The 20030-nt window shown below is 45.0% G+C and overlaps 2 protein-coding genes across 4 annotated transcripts in view; both read left to right on the top strand.

Annotated features, from left to right (window-relative positions):
- dennd5a (DENN/MADD domain containing 5A) overlaps positions 1-11715 on the top strand; it is a 34901-nt gene extending 23186 nt beyond the window's left edge. For both annotated transcript variants that reach the window (XM_077023681.1, XM_077023682.1), the window contains 18 exons: positions 1063-1377; positions 2632-2847; positions 2990-3224; positions 3944-4094; positions 4354-4447; positions 5708-5839; positions 6170-6322; positions 6428-6515; positions 6633-6717; positions 7969-8097; positions 8480-8601; positions 8715-8860; positions 8976-9094; positions 9694-9875; positions 10031-10113; positions 10206-10329; positions 10435-10603; positions 10896-11715. In XM_077023681.1, coding sequence (XP_076879796.1) covers positions 1063-1377; positions 2632-2847; positions 2990-3224; positions 3944-4094; positions 4354-4447; positions 5708-5839; positions 6170-6322; positions 6428-6515; positions 6633-6717; positions 7969-8097; positions 8480-8601; positions 8715-8860; positions 8976-9094; positions 9694-9875; positions 10031-10113; positions 10206-10329; positions 10435-10603; positions 10896-11079 — 2727 coding nt within the window. In that variant the 3' untranslated portion in view covers positions 11080-11715. The remainder of the gene's footprint in view (positions 1-1062; positions 1378-2631; positions 2848-2989; positions 3225-3943; positions 4095-4353; positions 4448-5707; positions 5840-6169; positions 6323-6427; positions 6516-6632; positions 6718-7968; positions 8098-8479; positions 8602-8714; positions 8861-8975; positions 9095-9693; positions 9876-10030; positions 10114-10205; positions 10330-10434; positions 10604-10895) is intronic.
- A 3126-nt stretch (positions 11716-14841) lies between these two features.
- On the top strand, positions 14842-19113 carry sinhcafl (SIN3-HDAC complex associated factor, like). 2 transcript variants are annotated; one of them, XM_077023683.1, is made up of 6 exons: positions 14842-14973; positions 16130-16269; positions 16392-16491; positions 16608-16722; positions 17000-17150; positions 17254-19113. In XM_077023683.1, exons 2-6 carry the CDS (start codon positions 16142-16144, stop codon positions 17432-17434), a joined length of 675 nt encoding a protein of 224 aa, XP_076879798.1. In that variant the 5' UTR covers positions 14842-14973; positions 16130-16141; the 3' UTR covers positions 17435-19113. The 2 variants fall into 2 exon arrangements, with proteins under 2 accessions (XP_076879798.1, XP_076879799.1); XM_077023684.1 differs by lacking the exon at positions 14842-14973 and adding an exon at positions 15032-15050.
- Positions 19114-20030: the final 917 nt, after the last annotated feature.

Here is a 20030-nt window from a genome sequence, read left to right on the forward strand (position 1 = left end):
AGAAGCACTTAAGTAAAAAGGACTCCTCAGCGGAGAACTGTCGTTAGCAATGTCCAGAGCAAGGATTATCACCCTCAGGCTCGCTTTGGAACATCTCTAGAAAGGAACGTCACTTTTGGCCAGCATTAGGTTGAATCCCTGCAAAACAAAAAAAACCCGTCAGAAGCAAAAGCTTCTCATTGTGAGTGATACGCTGGATGTGTGACTGGACTTGTGTCAGTGTTGCACCTGGTGCGTATCCAGTGAGAGGTGCCAAATCTGCGAATAATCATTTCAACAATTAAATGTCTTTATTATTTAGTGATCCCATTTTCTAATTACTTGTTTAATGTAAAACCTTGACTGACTTAGATTGAGTTGACTTAGATTTGAACGTGAAAGTAAAACACAGTTTGCCATTTATGGTGTTTCTTTTAATAGACATCTATCTTAACAAATATGACTGAACATTAATGGTAATTTTGTTTATTTGTGCTGTGGCTGGGCTGTATCTTGTCTTAGAGAAGCTGCGTAGGTTAGGATATATGGGCCGATTCCAGCCTCATTGGTCAAGTTCACACTCACACACGACTGCTGTAGGTTTGGTATTTTTCCATCGTGGGCCTCCCTCAATCCAGCAGTGACACAGACACACACAAGAGCTCCAGTAACACTACTGTGCTTTATACACTCATGCTAGCGCAGCACCCACCAGCAGGCCAAAGCCATTACAGTGGTAATGTGCGTTAAGAACGACCCACTACACAAATGAAACCTGGTTAACAAAAACAGACCAGTGGCCATTTACATAATTACAAAACCAGTTACATGATTAGAAAATCAAGGGTTAGGAATTGAGGTCCAGATTTGATAAAATACACCTAAAAGATAATTTAACAAATGTAATAGAGGGACAGTGACCGCAGTTAACGTGACACGTGTAGCCACCTAGTGACCAGAAGCAGCATGTTATGTTGTCTGTAATGAATTTAACTGACTGTGCATTTCTCAATTCCTTGATTTCTCAATTCCTGTTCCTCCAGTAATAGCAAATGAAAGTGAATTTTCTTTTCCCCCCATTAGGCCAATCTGTGCTTCGTCGACATTGACAACCATTTCATCGAGCTGCCCGAGGACTTGCCCCAGTTTCCCAACAAGCTGGAGTTCGTCCAGGAGATCTCGGAAGTGCTGATTGCGTTCGGCGTGTCACCGGAGGGGAACGTGCCCTGCAGCGAGGCTCCCACCAAACTGAAGGGCTTCCGTGCGGCTGACGTGGCCTCCGACAAGCGCAACGGCAACCTGGCCGGCTCGCCCCTGAACTCCTACCTCCTGCGGGAGAACCAGACCATCGCTCGCCTGCAGGCCCTGGCGAAGAGGACGGGCGTGAGCCTGGAGAAGGTGCGTCCGTCGCTCCACTCACGGAACGTGGTGAACACACGCTGTAGTGTTTCCCAGTAATTAATGCCATGCAGCGAGTAGCTTGTTAAAGTCCTAGAAGTGTGAAAATGGTTGCTTACAGCCCCTGTTGCCGGGGGCAGTCAGATTTTTGTAGTGTTTTTGCCCAGTAGTTAAAAAAAGATGCTAATTCACCTGCTTCAGTTTCAATAGGGTTAAAATGTTTGATTGTGTTTAAAAGCAAATTTGCTGCCCCTTATCTCAAGCTGAGAGAGGTTCTTAGGGTCATTTAGAGAAGATGGCCCATTCTACTAGACCACAGATTTACTCAGTGGGAACTGAACTGTATCCCGTTTCTGTGTTAAATGTGATATCGAGTGCAGTTAGCGCCCCTTTACTCCCAGAGTAATGGCCAGAGCGCTAACACAGACAGATGGTTCCTTGTGTGTAGTGGGACACACACGACCATCACCGAGCTTCACTGCCAGGTGGGCAGTAGCAGTAAATGTTTGTGATATCGGTGTTAACACTTGATAACGCTTGATAAGCTGATTCTTGCCGACTATGGGGTAAGCAGCGTACGTTTATACAGCCCAAGAAGGGGAAGGAATGAGCCTGCACGCTAAAAATAGCCTGGTCAGAAGAGCAGAGAGAGCGGCCAGCACGAGAATGCACGGCGAGCTGGTGAGAACAGGGAGAGCGGGACTTTGTCCTGCCACAGTGAGCTGAGCTCCCCCGACTAAGGTGTGCGAGCCCTGGTGATCAGCTGCTCGCGTCTGCGCGCACGTGTCACAGTATTGCGCTCAACATCACGGGCCCTCCGTGCCCCCCGGCACTCAGATTCCCAGGGGAACATGCCTCACCAGGCCGACGTTTAAAACAACCTCCCGCACTTCCTTTCCCAGGCTCCCATAACCCTCAGACAGGGTGTTCACCAAGGAGCTCACCAGCCTGCTGACTAAACGCGGCCGTGACTTTCACGCCCGTCTGTCCTCCGTCTCCGTAATGTCTCCCCGCCCGAACGTTCCTGTGTTCTCACAGTCCCAGGGAAGGGAGGGGTGAGGGAAAGGACTTCAAACTGATAGCAATGCTTCAGTGTTCCCCACATCCTTCTTTCTTTTCTATTTACTCTGATTTGTTTTGGAGGACGGACACACACACACACACACCCTCGTCTCAGTTCAGGAGACCGTGAGTATTGTTTCCGGTCGCTGCTTCCTCATCTCCGCTCATGATTGCACGATTTGTCTCCGACAGCTGGACGCCAAAGAGGACACGAGCACCAACAAGGACGTGAAGGTGCAGTGTGAGGAGGAGGAGCTGAAGATGAACCAGCTCAACATTCAGGTGCGCGAGGTCTTCGCCAACCGCTTCACGCAGATGTTCGCCGACTACGAGGTCTTCGTCATCCAGCCCAGTCAGGACAAAGAGTCCTGGTTCAGCAACCGGGACCAGATGCAGAACTTTGACAAGGTGCGTGCGATCTGATCTGAATTTCGTGCCGAACTGGGGCATTTCTTTCCCATTTTCACCGTATTTTCATCACCTTAGCAGAAAACAGCAGCTAAGCACAAAGTAAAAACCTAATAACGTTGATGAATTTTGTCCTTCTCAGGCCTCCTTCCTGTCGGACCAGCCGGAGCCCTACCTGCCCTTCCTCTCTCGCTTCCTGGAGACGCAGATGTTTGCCTCCTTCATCGACAGCAAGATCCTGTACCACGACGACGAGGACAAGGAGCACACGCTGCGGGTGTTTGACGCCCGCGTGGACAAGATTCGCCTGCTGAACGTGCGCACGCCCACCCTGCGCACCTCCATGTACCAGAAGTGCACCAACATGGACGACGCAGGTCGGGCACACGTGGGACGCAGAGGGAATCTGACCGTAGTTGCGGCTTTTCTTTGTTTTCAGAGGCACTTATTGAAAAGCGCTTGAAAACGGTTTGGTTGGCGATTTGCCACCCCGCCCGGTTTGTCAGGAACACAAACTTCCCTTTAGCAATCAAGGGCCGTTCTGTTTTAGCTCCCGTTCCTGTGTGGTTGGTAAAGTGTGGAAATTATTCCGATTATTGTCTGACATCAGTAACCTTTCCGCATCCTCAATTAGTCCTGTTAAGGCGGACGCAAGACGCAAGAAACAGTAGCTGTGGCTCTCACACGTTGTGCTAAAGGTTAAGAACATTATTATGAGACGTAATGGCCGCGAGCTCTACTCCATCTTCTGCTGCGTATCATTAGTGAGATTATCATGTTCAGAGGTCTCTGTGGTTCCCCTTTGTTTAAAGTAGCCACGGCAACAGATTTGTGTTGAGGGAATTTCATATACTAACCATTGATAAAAGGTAAAATGTTAACAGTCTAAACCCACATGGTTGCGGCGAGCGCGAGTGTCTTTGATGAGGAGTGAGAGGAGGCGGTGGATTGCGTAACGCTCGCTCATAGCTGGGGGCGTGTGGGCGAGACTCGGCAACTGCGCGAACCTTTCTTTCGCTTTCTCGCGTTTCCCTTCGTGGCGCCCACGTCCTCGCCGGCCTCCCGCCTCTGCTCACGCTCCGTCTCGTCCCCCCAGAGAAAGCCATCGAGGTGCGTCTGTCCAAGATCGACCACACGGCCCTGCACCCGCACCTGCTGGACATGAAGATCGGGCAGGGACGCTACGAGCCAGGCTTCTTCCCACGCCTGCAGTCCGACGTGCTCTCCGCAGGACCCACCAGCAACAAGTAGGACTTAGTCCACCGAAACCGGCACCACTAAACACTACACAATAAAAGTACATCAGTAAACATCATTTAAGAGTATTAAGCTCAAACAGTTCTGAAAATGGTAAAGATTGTTGATTTTAGATTGTTGATTGATTATTAATGATGGGAAGCGTATTATCTTCAGTCTTGTTTGTCGAAGTCCCCTCATTGTCGCTATGTTTGCGGGGCCCTGCGCTGTATGTTCTCCGTATAATCGTGGCGGTTTCTCACGTGTTAGATGGACCAAGCGGAGCGCCCCGGCACAGTGGAGGAGGAAGGACAGACAGAAGCAGCACGCCGAGCACCTCTACCTGGACAACGACCAGCGCGAGGCAAGGAATACGCCCCCCTCTGCCCCGCCGCCGTCACCTCTGCCACGCTGGCTTCCCTCCGCCCGCTGGCGCACGTGGCTCTTGGTTTCAGTGCGGTTTTCTCACGTTTTGCAGTGTGATCTCTGTTCTTGTTGTGGTTGTCTCACCGTTCGGTTCATTATGTTTGTTTTCCACCATTTGCTGCCATTTCTCTTTTGTCATCTTTCTTTCTTGCATGAGCCTGATGTGACACCCCCCCAACACACACACACACACACACACACACACACACACACACACACACACACACACACACACACACACACACACACACACACACACAGCATCTGGAGTATCTGTTTCATGGGCTGTATGTGCTGGTTATGGTCGTGCCCTGATGTGTCCTGATGTGTCCTGATGTGACATTAGCCCTTCTCCTGCTCTATTCCCACCCTTCGTACTCACTGGTTTCACATTTGTAAGCACTTGCACATATCTCACTGATTTTGCTGACAGATGAATTAGCCAATCTGCACTCTTGGCTTGGGTCAGCATTTTTTTATGTTTGTTTGTGTGTTTTTTAATATGTTAAATGCCATGTTTCCGCTGCACAGTTTGAGCAGTTGACAATTCGGTAATCTGATATGTTGATGAAAAACAGTTCACAGTTTGAATATTGAATTTACAAATGTGGAGTTGGTTCATAGTTTAAGCCAGAGGACATCACCAGTAGTTGCTAAGTTCTCACTCCTCAAATAAGTTCACTTTCACTTGTATTTTTCCCTGTTTAACGACAGTTTTTGGAACTAGTCCTCCATGAAGTGCTGAGCACACACTAAAATGATTGGAACAGTGGAGGAAACAGTGGGAAAATGAATTTCGATAACTGGCTTCTTTAGGGTTACGCCTTTGGCAGAGCAAAACAAATGAGATTTTTCCTCACAGCACAGAACACAGTGTCTTCTCAACGTGCCTTAAAAGCTGAATGAATTATTCTAGGTGTCCAGTAGATCTATGCGTTGTGTGAGGGTGTGCCAAGCTTGCCAGTAGGTGGCCAATATGGCAGATTGCTTCATCTTGTAACAAACACGGTGGCGGAAATTCTAATGCCCTGTTTTGGGCAGATGAAAAAAGTGGTTTCTGGTGTGTACTTGGGGCTTTGTTTGGGCTCTTTGCAGATCATTAACATTCACGAGAAGCTACACAGCGTGTTAAAACAAAAAGCAGCACTGGGGAACATTATTTACCCTGTGTTCTCACATCATCAATCTGCCTTCACAGAAGTACATCCAGGAGGCCAGGACCCTGGGCACCACCATCCGCCAGCCCAAGCTGTCCAACCTGTCCCCCTCTGTCATCGCCCAGACCAACTGGAAGTTCGTCGAGGGCCTGTTGAAGGAGTGCAGGAACAAGGTATGTGTTTGGTATACCAGCGTTTGGTATGCAGAAAAGAGCAATCGGCCATTGCCACAAAAATGTTTCTCCAACATTTACAGACTTTTGCAGCATACAGAGACCGTGATTGTGGTTAGGTTAAGGTGTTAAGGAATAATTCATGACTGTGGTTTTATTAAGCTGTGTTTAGGCTAAGGTGTTAAGGGGTAGTGACGGTGGTTAGGCTAAGGTGTTAGGGGGTAGTGACAGTGGTTAGGGGATAACGTGTGGTTTAGGTAGGTGTGTAGAATGCTTTGCTTTGGTGGCTTCTGTGTAATCCTGAGCTGTTTCTGGCTGTGCGCACCTCAGACCAAGCGCATGCTCGTGGAGAAGATGGGGCGAGAGGCGGTGGAGCTGGGCCACGGGGAGGTGAGCATCACGGGCGTGGAGGAGAACACACTCATCGCCAGCCTCTGCGACCTGCTAGAGAGGATCTGGAGTCACGGCCTGCAGGTCAAACAGGTGAGCGGCTGACTCGCCGAGACTGACGTCTTCACCAGGGCCGCCCGCACGCCCAGAGAGGAGCTGATGTAGCGTGAGCCCGTGTCTTCTCTTTGTCCCCGCTAGGGAAAGTCGGCGTTGTGGTCGCACCTGTTACATTACCAGGAGAGCAAAGAGAAGAGGGCTGCCACGCCCGCAGGCTTGGGGCCCCCTGGTGAGGCTCTGATGACTTCTCTTCAGCAGACAATTCACAGTGCATTTCATGTTCCTTGGTGGTTCCTGGACGTTGGCGGAGCTGTCGGCTCATCCGGTTCTCTTCTCTGTCTCTCAGGACTCATCCATGAGACGGAGAGACGGAAGTCGGACGCTGGCTGTGCGATGCCCCCTCTCAAAGTCTCCCTCATACAGGACATGAGGTCAGTGTAATGAAGCGAATGGAGGTTTCTGAAGCAGAGCGAGCAGCACAAATGTCACATGTTGGTTCATCGTCTTGACATCAACAGCAGCTACTGGCATTTACATAGAAGGGGCAAATTCTGGAATTTGGAAAAATGCTGCCATCTTGTGGCCCGGAGGTGGAAAACAAAACTCTTTTCTATCTGTCCTGCCTTGGATATGAGTTGGTGGTCTAATGAGAATTGAGAAAATACACATACCTTTTAACATAGGTAGTGCTTTCGATTATTGTACTAATTCATTGAAATTACTTAGAAAATATAAATTATGCCAATTAAATCGGCATTATATTATATAATATAATATAGGTAATTAAATGTTTTGTTTTTTAACTCTGAGGGAAACTGAGTATATGTATATACATACATACATTACATACATGCATTTCACTCTGGTTATTATCATGGAATATCAGTTTCCAGTCAAAAACACAGAAAATATATTCTCCTTTGGGAAATATAGAACATAGGTATATATTGGTATACTGTTGTATTAGGAATATAGACTTGACTGGGGCAGTTCATCTCTGTTGTTTCCAGATAAGTGTTGCCTCCCCCACAAAACGTGAAGGAGTCCGAGAAGGCCAGTATGTTCCTGTGCATGCGTGTGCATGCCGGGACGTTACTTCCAGTCTAATTAACATCAGCACTCTGCACGCTGCACTGTGATGCACTCTGGGAAGCCCTGGGCGTGTCACTGGGCCCCCAAGTTCATCTCTTTTGGGAGAAACAGAGCAACATCCTTCCCTGTGCCACTGAATTCTGCTAATCGCTGACCCGTGTGAACTGTGGGGGTGGAGACTGGAGAGTAGGGGTGGAGGGTAATGAGCTGGTTTAGCACCTCCATGATTTGACAGATGAAACATACGTTCGTATAAGGAGAGATGTGTGTACACATCCTGGAGAGGGAGATGTGGGGGTGGAGCCGTGTTCGGTGGAGTCGTGTTAACCGCATTAACGACTCCACCAGAATCATCAACATCGTGTTAGATCGTTACCAGCACTTTGTCCTTCTGTTTTAAGGAGCCCATATGGAACACAATTCAACTGTGACAGTTTTCACAAGATGATTCTGACTCTCAGAGATATTCACATTTGTTCAGTAAAAGACTCCCGGATTGTTACAGCTGAGAATGAGGCGGAGTGTGTGTGACCACACCACCTAACCACACCTCCTGACCACACCACCTGACCACACCTTCCTCTGCTCAGGCACATTCAGAACATCAGTGAGATTAAGACAGATGTTGGCAAGGCCAGAGCTTGGGTGCGGCTCTCCATGGAGAAGAAACTGCTATCCCGACACCTCAAACAGGTCCTGTCCGACCAGGAACTCACCAAGTAAGACTGCACCTGCACCTCTGTGCATATTGTTTACATCTGTTTACGTCTTTTTCCATTCTTTTTGACTGATGACATTTTAATATTCAATTTTAATTTAAATCAGGCAACTCAGACACATATCTATAATAAATGAACATACTGGATGTATCATCTTTCAAAGCAGCCGTTTATTATTAAAAATGTGTCTCATCGAGTGTTGAATTATTAATGAGTGCATCAAGGTAAACTGGGTCACAGTCATGGTGGTATTCTGCTACGGAGCTCCTTAAACCTGAAAGCATCAACCTGAACATTTCAGCAAGCTCGCGAGAACATGCCATGCGCTCGTCCTATCTTCAGCGCGTGTCTCCAGCGTCTCATCCCAGTCCCCCTCCTGCAGGAAACTGTACAAGCGCTACGCTTTCCTGCGCTGCGATGACGAGAAGGAGCAGTTCCTCTATCATCTCCTGTCCTTCAACGCCGTCGACTACTTCTGCTTCACCAACGTCTTCACCACCATCAGTGAGTGGCTGCCACACGCGGCACGATCACAAGCACCAGGTGCACACGCACCAAAATGACGGAGGGAGCCCTGCGTGCGTCTCCCTCACCCCTCTCTCCTCCCACCCCTACAGTGATGACCTACCATGTGGTGGTCATTCCCAGTAAGAAGCTGGGAGGGTCCATGTTCACCGCCAACCCCTGGGTGTGCGTCTCCGGAGAGCTGGCTGAGACCGGGATACTCCAAGTACCTAAGAACACTTTGGAAATTACTTTTGAAGTAAGTCACAACCTGTAGCCCAGGTTTTGCACAAATGATTATCTTGGAAAGAGGTGTGTTGATTTTGTTGTTGTTGTTGAAACATTGTTGCTTGTTTACTGTGCTTCCTCTCCAGTGCCAGAACCTGGGCAAACTGACCACGGTGCAGATTGGTCACGATAACTCAGGTCTGTATGCCAAATGGCTGGTCGAGTGCGTTATGGTCCGGAATGGAATCACAGGACACACTTACAAGTGAGTACAAACTACCGGAGCTGCATGTCATCCTGGTAATTGTCGTGGAAGATCAGTTGACAGTTTTTCCAGAGATGAAAAACACAGAAAATAAGAAAAAGTGAAATGTCCTGGATAGTACTCTCCAGAAACATGACTTCAGCATCCTCCTATTAACCTATTAGTGGAGAATGAACTAGACTCTCTGTCAGAGCTCCTCAGAAGGTATAACAAAGCCATGTGAAAGGTTTATGTGTAGGATCATATTAATGTCCAAATATGATCAGTTTATGGCCAAGAGGATTGTTAATGGATGTGATTAGACCTGTTAAATGCTTTGTTTATTACCAGTGAGTGGGCCAAAGTGGTGTATTAAACTGATAAAGAGTTGGAGGCAGCAGATTAAACTCTAACTTTGAATAGTACATTTTTGTGTGTAAAAGTATGCAAATTGTACATATACGTACATTCAGTCTATAGATTTGTCAGCAGGCAAAACTGCAGGCCACAGAGAGGAATGAGACATCGTCCCTCTCTGTCAAACCAGCTAGATCATTACTGAAAATGTCCTGGAAGATGATCTCTAGGAAAGGGTGAGATCCCTCTGCGGTTTCCCGCAGGTTCCCGTGCGGCCGCTGGCTGGGGAAGGGTGTGGACGACGGCAGCCTGGAGAGGGTTTTGGTGGGAGAGCTGGTGACCGCCGGCTCAGAGAGCGAGGAGAGGCTGTGCCGTACGCCGCCCATGCAGCAGTCACCGGGAATGATGCGACGTCTCGTCGCCATCTCGCCCAACAGCAAACCAAGTGAGTAGACCTCGGCGAGCGCGGGCCGCACGGAGAACACGGGATTGTTGCAGGGGGCTTCACGGTTCAGGTGCGCCGAGAGACATCTGCTGTGAGTGTGCTGCATCCCACACTGGGATCTTCTGGCTGAGTGCTTCGTTCTGTTTCTTCACCAGAGCTGAACACGGGCCAGATACAAGAAGGGGTGGGAGAGGCGATCAATGGCATTGTGAAACACTTCCACAAGCCAGAGAAAGAGGTAAGGAGATTGATTCCTCCATCCATTGTCCTCACAAGTACCACAGTACAAGAGAGGACGACTATTGAATATCTGTATCTCTTTGATCTCAGAGGGGCAGCCTGACTTTGCTTCTCTGTGGAGAATATGGTCTTGTTTGGGCTCTGGAGCAGGTGTTTCAGCATGGCTTTAAGTCACCTCGCCTCTTCAAGAATGTCTTCATTTGGGATTTTCTGGGTAATAAAAAGAATGCAAATTCAACCCAAATTTGCTTTACGGCTCTGTATAGCCATATTTCCATAAAGAATTGCATAATATTTTCATGTTCTCCCGTTCTGTCAGAAAAGGCACAAGTTTACTTTGAGAGTGCGGAGCAGAGTCAGGTGACTCAGGACGACAACTATCAGACGAGGGTACGCCATTTTTGCCGCTTCATGCGCGCCATCAGCAGCACCCCCAGGAACATTGGCAAAGATGGAAAGTTCCAGATGCTTGTGTGCCTCGGAGCCAGGTATGTCAGAGGTCGTATTTTACAGAGGCAATTACATCAGACCAGCAATATGGTATCTAAAGACAAAATGTCTCACAACAAACACTTCTAAAAGAAATTGTACCAATATTTAAAATATTTTATTTACTGGCTAACATAGCCACCGGTACTTGTCCATTCTCTTACGAATATTAGTGATATATGTGAGTATGTCCACATAAGCCAGTGAGAGTGCACCTAAAAAAATTTTATATCAAATTTGACATTTCAATTACTAAATAAAAACCCATCTTTTTCTGTGTATCTCTTGTAGAGATCACCTGTTACATCACTGGATAGCACTACTGGCAGACTGTCCAATCACAGCACAGATGTATGAAGATACAGCTTTACTAAAAGACCATTCATTGGTGAACTCTTTGATAAGAGTGTTACAGACTTTGCAAGAATTTAACATTACTCTGGAGGCCTCTCTAGTCAAAGGGATTGGAATTTAAGCCCCGCCCCCTCAAGCCCCGCACCCCCCGTCCTTATATGATGAAAAGGACCCATCCCAGCCAAGGGGACCACGGACCGATTGCTTTTTTACATGGAGAGACTTGAACAAATGGATTAAACCTGGCTTACATTAAAGCTACTGTCACGTTTGCCATATATTAAGTGCAATGAGCCTTTTCAAAATGTGTCATTATTTTTATCCTTGACAATGTTGCTGTTAGACATTTAAAATGTTTTGTATTTTGATCCATACTTTTCACAAAAGGTGAAAACAACCCACCTGTGCTATACCGTTTTATTGAAAGCTCAATATTTTCATTGTTATTGTGAACTGCTGACAATGGCTATATTTAAAAGAAGAACAAGGATGAAAAAGTGGTAATATATTTTCAAAGAACAGTATTATTTTGATATGTCTGTCAGGTTGCTTGCTCTGTGGTCTATCTAATCCATACTGTCACAATGCAGAGTTTAAAGCAAATGATGCAGAAGTATGCTTTATAAGTATAACTCATGGGAAAGTCATGTTTTAATTAAAAAAGTGAAAAAAACAAACAAAAAACAAACAAACAAACAAAAACAAAAAAAAAAACAAGAAATAAGCTCTTGTTTTTAAACATTGGCAGGGGACCTTGTCATTCCCCAAAAGTAGTATGCAAATATCCATTAGCACATGCTGACAGTAGAATATGGTCCACTATATCGAATGATAGGATGCATAAAGTAATGCACAAGATGTATTTTATGAACGAAAATAAGAAAATTACATTTCTCTCTAACCACTTTAGAGACCTTTCTATTATTACCCAAGCATTTTCTTGTCAGAATTGTCCCTGGATCCCCATGAATACCTCTAACTCATGCCACAAAGCTACATTCCTCGCCCATCTATCCCTCAGGTTCGCCCGCTAGCCAGTGGAAACAGCCCAGGGACATTTCGAAGCAGCACGCTGTTTGTTGGCTTCCGCGAAACCCCCAGCTCAGTTCATTTGTTTCTGCTATGCAATATTTACATTTCAAATAACACCACTGATTTAGAATATATTGACAAAACAGACTTTCTCCAACTGTTTTAAATTGTAGCATATAATCTAGTCAGAACGACGAACAAGCTCAATACAGATTATCATTCACGTGCCAATATCAGTAAGATTTCTGGAAGCCTTTTGTCACCGATCTCGACGCAGTTGGCATGAACATTGTTTCTTGATACGTTTATAGCAAACTGTAATGTGCTAAAATAGGTGAGCAACAGTGTACAGTGTATAAAATGTATTAAAGTGATAGTTCAATAACGGTGTAAAGCCTCGTCATTACTGTAGGGCGAGGGCCCGGGGTCACACGGAACATAACGCTATTAGACTTACAGGACCAGCGGCAGTTGCCTTCAGACAGTATATATTGTCGTTTAATTTGAACTCTCTATTAAATTATTTAACCAGTCCACAACCATGGAGCCAAGAGTTGCGTGCATGTCGTGAGGACGAGCCCAAGCAGCGCAGAAACGCCCGCAGTGCACGGCGACCTTATGGCGCATTTCCACTAGGGCCTGCTTGGCGCGGTACGGTTCGATACGGGTCGGTTTGTGAGTGTTTCCATTAGTACCAGGACCCGTTTAGCCGGCCCCTTTGGGTACTTTTTTCGTACCGACTCGCTCGAGGTTCTAACCGTTCCGAAGCGGTACAGTTCTGTGACGTGGAGGAACAGCATGACACTGATTGGCCAGGGAGTGTCGTCACAGGGTGCGTCAGGAGAGCGACTCCTCCGCTATGCTATGGAATCCTCAGCCATTTTTAAAACCCAAGGAGCGAAGTCTGTTCCCTGGTCAAACGCCGAGATACAAACCTTTCTGTTAATAATCAGCGATCAAAAAATCCAGGGTGAACTGGACGGGGGCACTAGAAATGTAAAGGTTTTTAGCGATGTTTCCGCGCTAATGGCCACTCATGGCTACCAGCGGTCCGTTCAGCAGTGCCGGTCGGTCCAAGCTAAAAAAGCTTAACGCGATTACCGGGCGGTGAAGGACCATAACGGACGCAGCGGAGCAAACCGCAAAGACTGGAAATGGTTCCAGCAAATGGATGTCGTATACGGTCACCGGCCAGCCAGTAACGGAAGAGAAAACGTGCTGGACACGACGATGTCGGTGCTGGAGGCCACGGAGAATGGTGAGTGTATTGTGATTTCACAGTTTTACTACTAGGCTCGTAAAAGATGTAATATGAACGTAATATGAACGCATCTATTGTAAACGCAGGAATTTAGAGCTGTGTTTGTAGTTAATGTTACCACCACAGTCACTACTGTACAATAGCTAGCTCTTAGCCTTGCTAGTTAGCTGTAGCCATAGCAGCGATGACGTGCTACACATTTTGTGCAGTTACGCTATATTGTTGTTGCTTTCACGGGAATACTTGTGTTTAATATTTGTTATTTTTTACGTTCAAGATTCCCCTTCCATTGACGAGGCGAGCGGAGTTGGCGGAAAATGTTTCCTTCAACCGGGCCTTCCTCGGGGTGCTTGGCGAACTTGTGAACACCATGCGAGACAGACGCCAGTAAAAGCACACAAAATGTTGCTTGTAGTACTATAAATATTTATTTCATATAAAGCTATACGTATATATTTGCTTTTTGCACTTTTTTAAACTATAACTATAATTTACATATGTTGTACTTTAAATATCTATTTCATAATAAAGTTTGATTTCATTTGATTGTATGACTGATGCTTTTTATGCAGGGTGTATTCAGCCTGTTTGAGTAATACCAAATTATTATCAATAATTAGAGCAACCACATACAATAATGAAGATAAAGATAAATAAGATACAATAATGCTATTTGTTAAGGGGTGTTGTGCCGGTGTTGTGGTCGCATACAAATGATGTCACGACACTACAACCCGCGCGCCAACAGCGACTCCACCCACATTGGGGTGGTTCACCATTGTAATGGAAACACAACGCGACCGTACCGTTCCGTTGCGAAGCGACCCGTATCGAACCGTACCGCGCCAAGCAGGCCCTAGTGGAAATGCGCCATTAGAGTTGCTCAAAATACAGTGGCTAGCGTAGCTAACGTAACCTTACAGATTAACCTAAAGAGGTTAGTTTATATTTAACTTACGTTAAATACAGATTTAAACTAATTTTAGTCTGGGTTAATGTGGCCATTGTTATGTTTTAAAAGCACAGCAGGGATAACAGGCAATTATTTCTTTATTTTAGTTAAATCAGTTTGCTGAAATACCACTACTTTAGTGATTCGGGCCAGCGTAATTTAACTTTTTTAATAAATTAGAGAAAATGCACAATTTAGATTTAGAGTTTTTATGGGTCATTGTTTTCTCGTGTCACCTAAATATTGCTTTCATAGATGATTTTCAGATTACGAGTTTTAAGAAGACGCCATAGTCTCAACCATACACTCTCATCCTCAACCCGCTACCATTAACACCAAACAACAGCGTCGCTTCACACGCGTCCCCACTTCAGTACCACAACACCATAACCCAGTTTTGTGTGCAGTTCGCGCTCTTTGGAGAGGCAAACAAAAACAAACACGACGCCTGGCGTCATAAGGCATTGCAGTCTGGGAAAACGAGTCCTTGGGATCGACCGTATGGACGCTACGTAACCTGGATACGCGCGCGCTTTTCCTACGCTTCCCAGAATGCAGCCTTCTTAAATGGCAAAAACGCAATGCGTCGATTGGTCGGCTTTATTTTCAAAACATGGCGCTTACATCCTTATATGGACTTCCTGCGACGCGACGCACCGCTCTCCGCCAGTATTTGTATGCTAATGAGCCCTCGCCATTCATCTGTGTAGTCGTAGTAGGACATGCGCAGTAGCGAAGAATAAAACGGACGGAATTCAAAGTTTCCGACGGTAAGGTCTTTGTTATTGTTGGCGCAAACTCGTAATTAATTGCCTCGACATATATGTAATGGACGTGGCGTGCACGGGTAAAAGATCCTACGTGTCGGCGTGCAAAAAAGGGGTTGATCGCACACGCGTGTAAATGTTATTTACCCTCGACGACGGTCCGGATTGTGCGCGTAAGAGCGTGGCATGGTAGCATGCTAAGCTAACACGCTAAGCTACCCCGCAACAATAGCCGAGTCCGTCCGAGCGGTTTGGCGCTCTCCACGGGCGAAAGTTTGAATAAAATGGGGGGGAAACATTGCCTTTTGGTGCGAACATTTAAATAATCTTATTTAAAAAAATTTGAAAATATATATATTTGAAAAAAAATCTGTAAAGGAGAGTGTGTTGGTGAATGTTTGTTAGAGAAACGGGACCTCCCACCCCGGGTTTGTGTGTCGAGCCCCTGGACTACCCCCCCTCCGAGTCTCTGGTCCACCTGGACGGCGCTCGGCAGCCCTTCACGGCTGCGTTGGTCTAATTAACACGCCAGACCCGAGCCAGAACTTCTTAACTCGGGTTTCTGGTTGAGAACCGAACCGTTGGGGCTGCAGCTGGCCGGGCTGTGCTGGGCTGCGGTGACTCCCGCCTCCGAGCCGCGGACACGGACGTGTTCACTGCGGGGCTGCGCGCCTTCGGTCTGGTGTTGTGAATAAGCACCATCAGAAAGCTGTTGTAACCATTTTTACCCCATATTTACTGGTGTAACGTTTATTTACTCGTGTAACGTTTAAAGTGTTTCGTCTCCGAGCACTTTCGGTTCTGCGGTCCATGCGCCTGCAACCCAACGTAACTTGACTCATATAAACGGTTCGTTTACCGGTTAAACTGAGAGTCTCGCCTCTCCAGTCAAATGAGTTCAGTCTTCTGATGAACTGAGTGCACAGAGAGCTCCATAGAAACAACGAACCGATATTTTAAGAAATATTTGTATGTTATAAAAAAAAAAAGCAAAAGAGGTCATGGTTGCTTATACATTCGGGTTATGCTCTCCATATGGGAAGTGTGTGTAAAAGTGCTTTGTAAAATATTAAAACCTTCCTTACCTGCCTACACACAGCATATTGAAGAAGCACATTAGAACCTGTCTCGTTTCTTGTTTTCTTCCATCGTCATATAGAATGAACACGAGATGTTTGGATTTCATAAATCCAAGATTTATCGCAGTCACGACGGTTGCTGTATTTGCAAAACCAAGTCCTCCAGTTCACGGTTTACGGACAGCAGCAGATATGAGGAAAACTTCCGACTTTGCTTTGGGTGAGAATCGCAGTTCATGTGAATGTGAAGTGACTTGCATTGAATTCCCAACTCTTTGCTCTTGATCTGTCGTCCAAAATAATATTATTACATTTATATTAAATGTGTTCATATATTGGCAGTTTATCTGAGGACAGAGTTGGAGATATCTGCAACGCCTGTGTACTACTTGTAAAAAGATGGAAAAAATTACCACTTGGATCAAAAAAGAACTGGAGCCACGTATGTGAAATTCAATTCTGTTATTTTTCCACAACTGAATTAACATGGTTTACACTGGAGTAACACGATTATATTTAATTAGTTGATTATTGGTTAATTGGTGATTTATGTTTAAGGTGGTGGATGCAAGAGCAGGACCTGGCTTCAAGCTAACAAAACCCAAAAAAGTCAAAACCATTGATGGGAAGAAAAAGAACAAACTGAAGAAGCTCCATAAACTTAAACGTCAAAGTGGGTCTCTCTCTGTCTGTCTCTCTCTGTCTCTCTCTCTCTCTGTGTGTAGCATGTTTGCTTCTCTGCATGTTGTCAAACATTTGTGAAAAGGGGATTAAGCATACTTAAAAATGACCCAGCAAACCTTTATTAACATGTACATGTTTCAGGATATTTTCCATGGGGGGCTTATATCTTTGTGTACTTCTCAATGGGTCTGTAAAATTCTCTTGTTTTTTTTTTTGTTGCCAAATGTAGTTGGCTTAATATCCTCTTGATCTGTTTTACTCCCCAGACTCCGATGCCCACAGCACTACATCCAGTATGTCTCCGTCTCAGTCTCCCAGCCACAGCAACCAGTCCGACGATGGCTCAGACATTGAGACCAAGCAAAGGCGCCCGACCCCGGCCGGCTTCTCCTTCCTTGACCTCTCCTACTGGAAAAGGTAATGTTATAAGTAATGGAAATGTTCTCCTAAGTACCATGTGCTGAGAGAGAGAGAGAGAGAATGAGTGATTGATTTTTGGACCCCCTCCCAACATTCACAGGCAGAAGGTGTGCTGTGGGATTGTCTACAAGGGGCGCTTTGGTGAGGTAATCATTGACCCTCGCCTCTTCAAGCCTTGTTGTAGCACCAAGGAGCAGGCGGCGTTGGCGTCCACGTCGGTCACCCCGCATTCCACAACACTGCCGTCTCCGCTCGCAGAGGACCTGAAAGAGACCTGGTGACCGACCTCCGGCAACTCGTCTCATTGAGGCTTCGTCACTTTGTCTCCAGTGGCAGACTCTCAGATATCATTCCCATATTAATTCACTGTGTATGAATGCTTTTGACTGTCTCTCCAGACTTTTGTTATAACAGTTTCTTTTGTGAGACTTTGATTTATTATATTATTATTGTTTTTTTTATATATAAAAGGGAGCAAAAAATGAAAGGGCATTAGTGAACATTCATAGAATCAGGTTCAAGTTAAATGGCTTATTGAGGCTTGTAATCCAGGTATTTTCATTTTCTTCTTGTTTTTTTTTAAATTATTTTTATATATATTTTTGGCACTGTAAAATGTCTGACTGGATTTTGTAGTGTTTTGTATATAATCTTTATTTTCAGTACCAGTGCACCAAACGCCTCCAATCTGGCTCCTATCTTCTTATGTTTAAACTGAGTTATAAATTTTCCATGAAATTGTCCATGTTTTTGTCTCAATGTCGCTTAGCGTGTCAGTGATTTTAAATTTTAAGCAAAATGGTTATACTGCACTTACCGACTTCTCTGCCCCAGTAGAGGAGTTGGTAAGGCAGTCCTTTTTTAGACCTATATTATGGATGGCAAGGTATGAAGAGGTTGGTGGATATTCACAGTGTGAATACAACTCTTGCCAATTAAATGCGCGTGCATCTCTTAATCGCTTATTCATGGTTCAACTACGAGTTATTTTGACATTGATGACATTGGCATCCAAAAGCGTATTTTGATTCATTCTTGTATGAAAGATTTTTTTTTACTTTCTCCTCAAAAGAAACTCTTCCATAATTTACTGTCCAAAAATGAGACATGCTTATTTAGCATGCTGTTGAGTATGCAGTTTTATAAGTGCATGTTTGATTATGGTTGCACAGCAGTAAGATTGCTGGTGTACCTATTACTGTTAAGGCCTTCTTGTTTCTTCGGTTTTAATATGGGGCATTAGCTATTTCACTACACAGACTTTAACAGCATCTATTGCTGCCATGATGTGGGGGAAAACTTCAAAATGTTTTTTAAATGTAATGCATTTTGGAAACGGATCAAATCCACTGTGTTGGTAAGCATGCTTCTCACTTGGTGCAAATGTGCATCCGTGTGCTCAAAGTCAAATCAGTCAGTCAAAATTCAAATTGTACAACCTGTCTTGGCATCATACAGACTGCAGCCTTTCCATTGTAATTCTATAAAGCAATTAAATTAGCTTTTTCCACCCAAGGAAAAAAATGCTTTAAAAAATGCTTGGATGGCTTATAATTCAAAGAAATGGTACAAAGGAACTCATATTCAAGTGACTAACATACATTTAATTTGTGTAAAATTGTATTTGAATGAATGAATGAGCTCATCAGCAATATGAGTAAACTGTTAATTGAACTAAACTGTTTTTCAGAATACAAGCTAATTTTACATGATGTCAATAAGGTTCAGGGAAACTTCACTTGGTATGTTTGCAGTCACTGTTAATGTGCCTTGGGGGGAATTTAACTGATATCAACAGAAATTTGTCTTTTCTAATTTATACTATTTATTCAGATCTGTCTGTACAATTGATGCTGTAAAGAGGTTTTGTGCACTTTTTATACTTTTAAAATGTTTTTGATATTTTGTATCTTAATTTGCATCACATCTGTATTTTAATAAAACTTTGTACGGAAGCTTGTTTCTGACGTCACTTGTTAAATGGATACCAGAATTTATTCAAGTAAAGCAAAACCAACCAAAAATGTGTAAACAAACTGGAAATTGCTTGGCCTTGAGGAATGGACCTTATGTTAATGAACCACACTGACAATATTTAGATGTTATTGTACTTTTAGAACGCCAGATGGCGCTACTGTCGAGCCACGTTTCGCACCATATTCACCACGTGCTGAGACCAGTGTAGGCGGGCTAGCTGATTTATGAATGCTATACTCTTAAGTTAGCGTTTCTGCTACTGGGTCATGATGGACTGCTAGAGTAGCAGAAATGCTAGCGTCGCTGTTACGTAGTTACGTGTTTTTCTGCTTTTTAAAAAGAGGAGATCCTGGTTAGTGATGAGACCCTGTTTTACCGTTAGTCGTTTACCTCGCCGCCTACATGGCCGCGCGGGCGCCCTCTGGCGTTCAGGACGTGTCTGTGTAGACTACACACACATCTTATCGCATTCGACTCAGAGAACTTTTTCATTTCAGTGATGTTTTATTTAACTTTTAACTGGGCCTGTAAAACAACCCCATCAGGCTTGAACGGGAATTACGCGGACCTGGCCGGTATTTTATGGAACGGTCGAGTTTGGGGACTTTTGAGCTACATTTTAAAAAGCGAAGGTAACGCCGAACTTATTTCAGTTTACTGTGGTCCTTACGCCGTAAGGAAAGGCGTATTTGATTCATTGTATTTGTGAAACCAGAATTTTGCTAAATTTCCTAATTATTCTAAAGATTCAGATTTGTGGTACTAGGATCCAAGGAGTCAATAGCTGTGAACGCTACATTACGTTTGCATGTGAAGTGATATGTCGCTTCGATGCCTGATACAAGGTTCAGGGTTGCCAACTCTCACGCATTGAGCGTGAGACACACGCATTTGACCGTT

This window comes from Brachyhypopomus gauderio, chromosome 12 (genome assembly GCF_052324685.1).
Source record: "Brachyhypopomus gauderio isolate BG-103 chromosome 12, BGAUD_0.2, whole genome shotgun sequence".
In the NCBI taxonomy this organism is placed as follows: domain Eukaryota; kingdom Metazoa; phylum Chordata; class Actinopteri; order Gymnotiformes; family Hypopomidae; genus Brachyhypopomus; species Brachyhypopomus gauderio.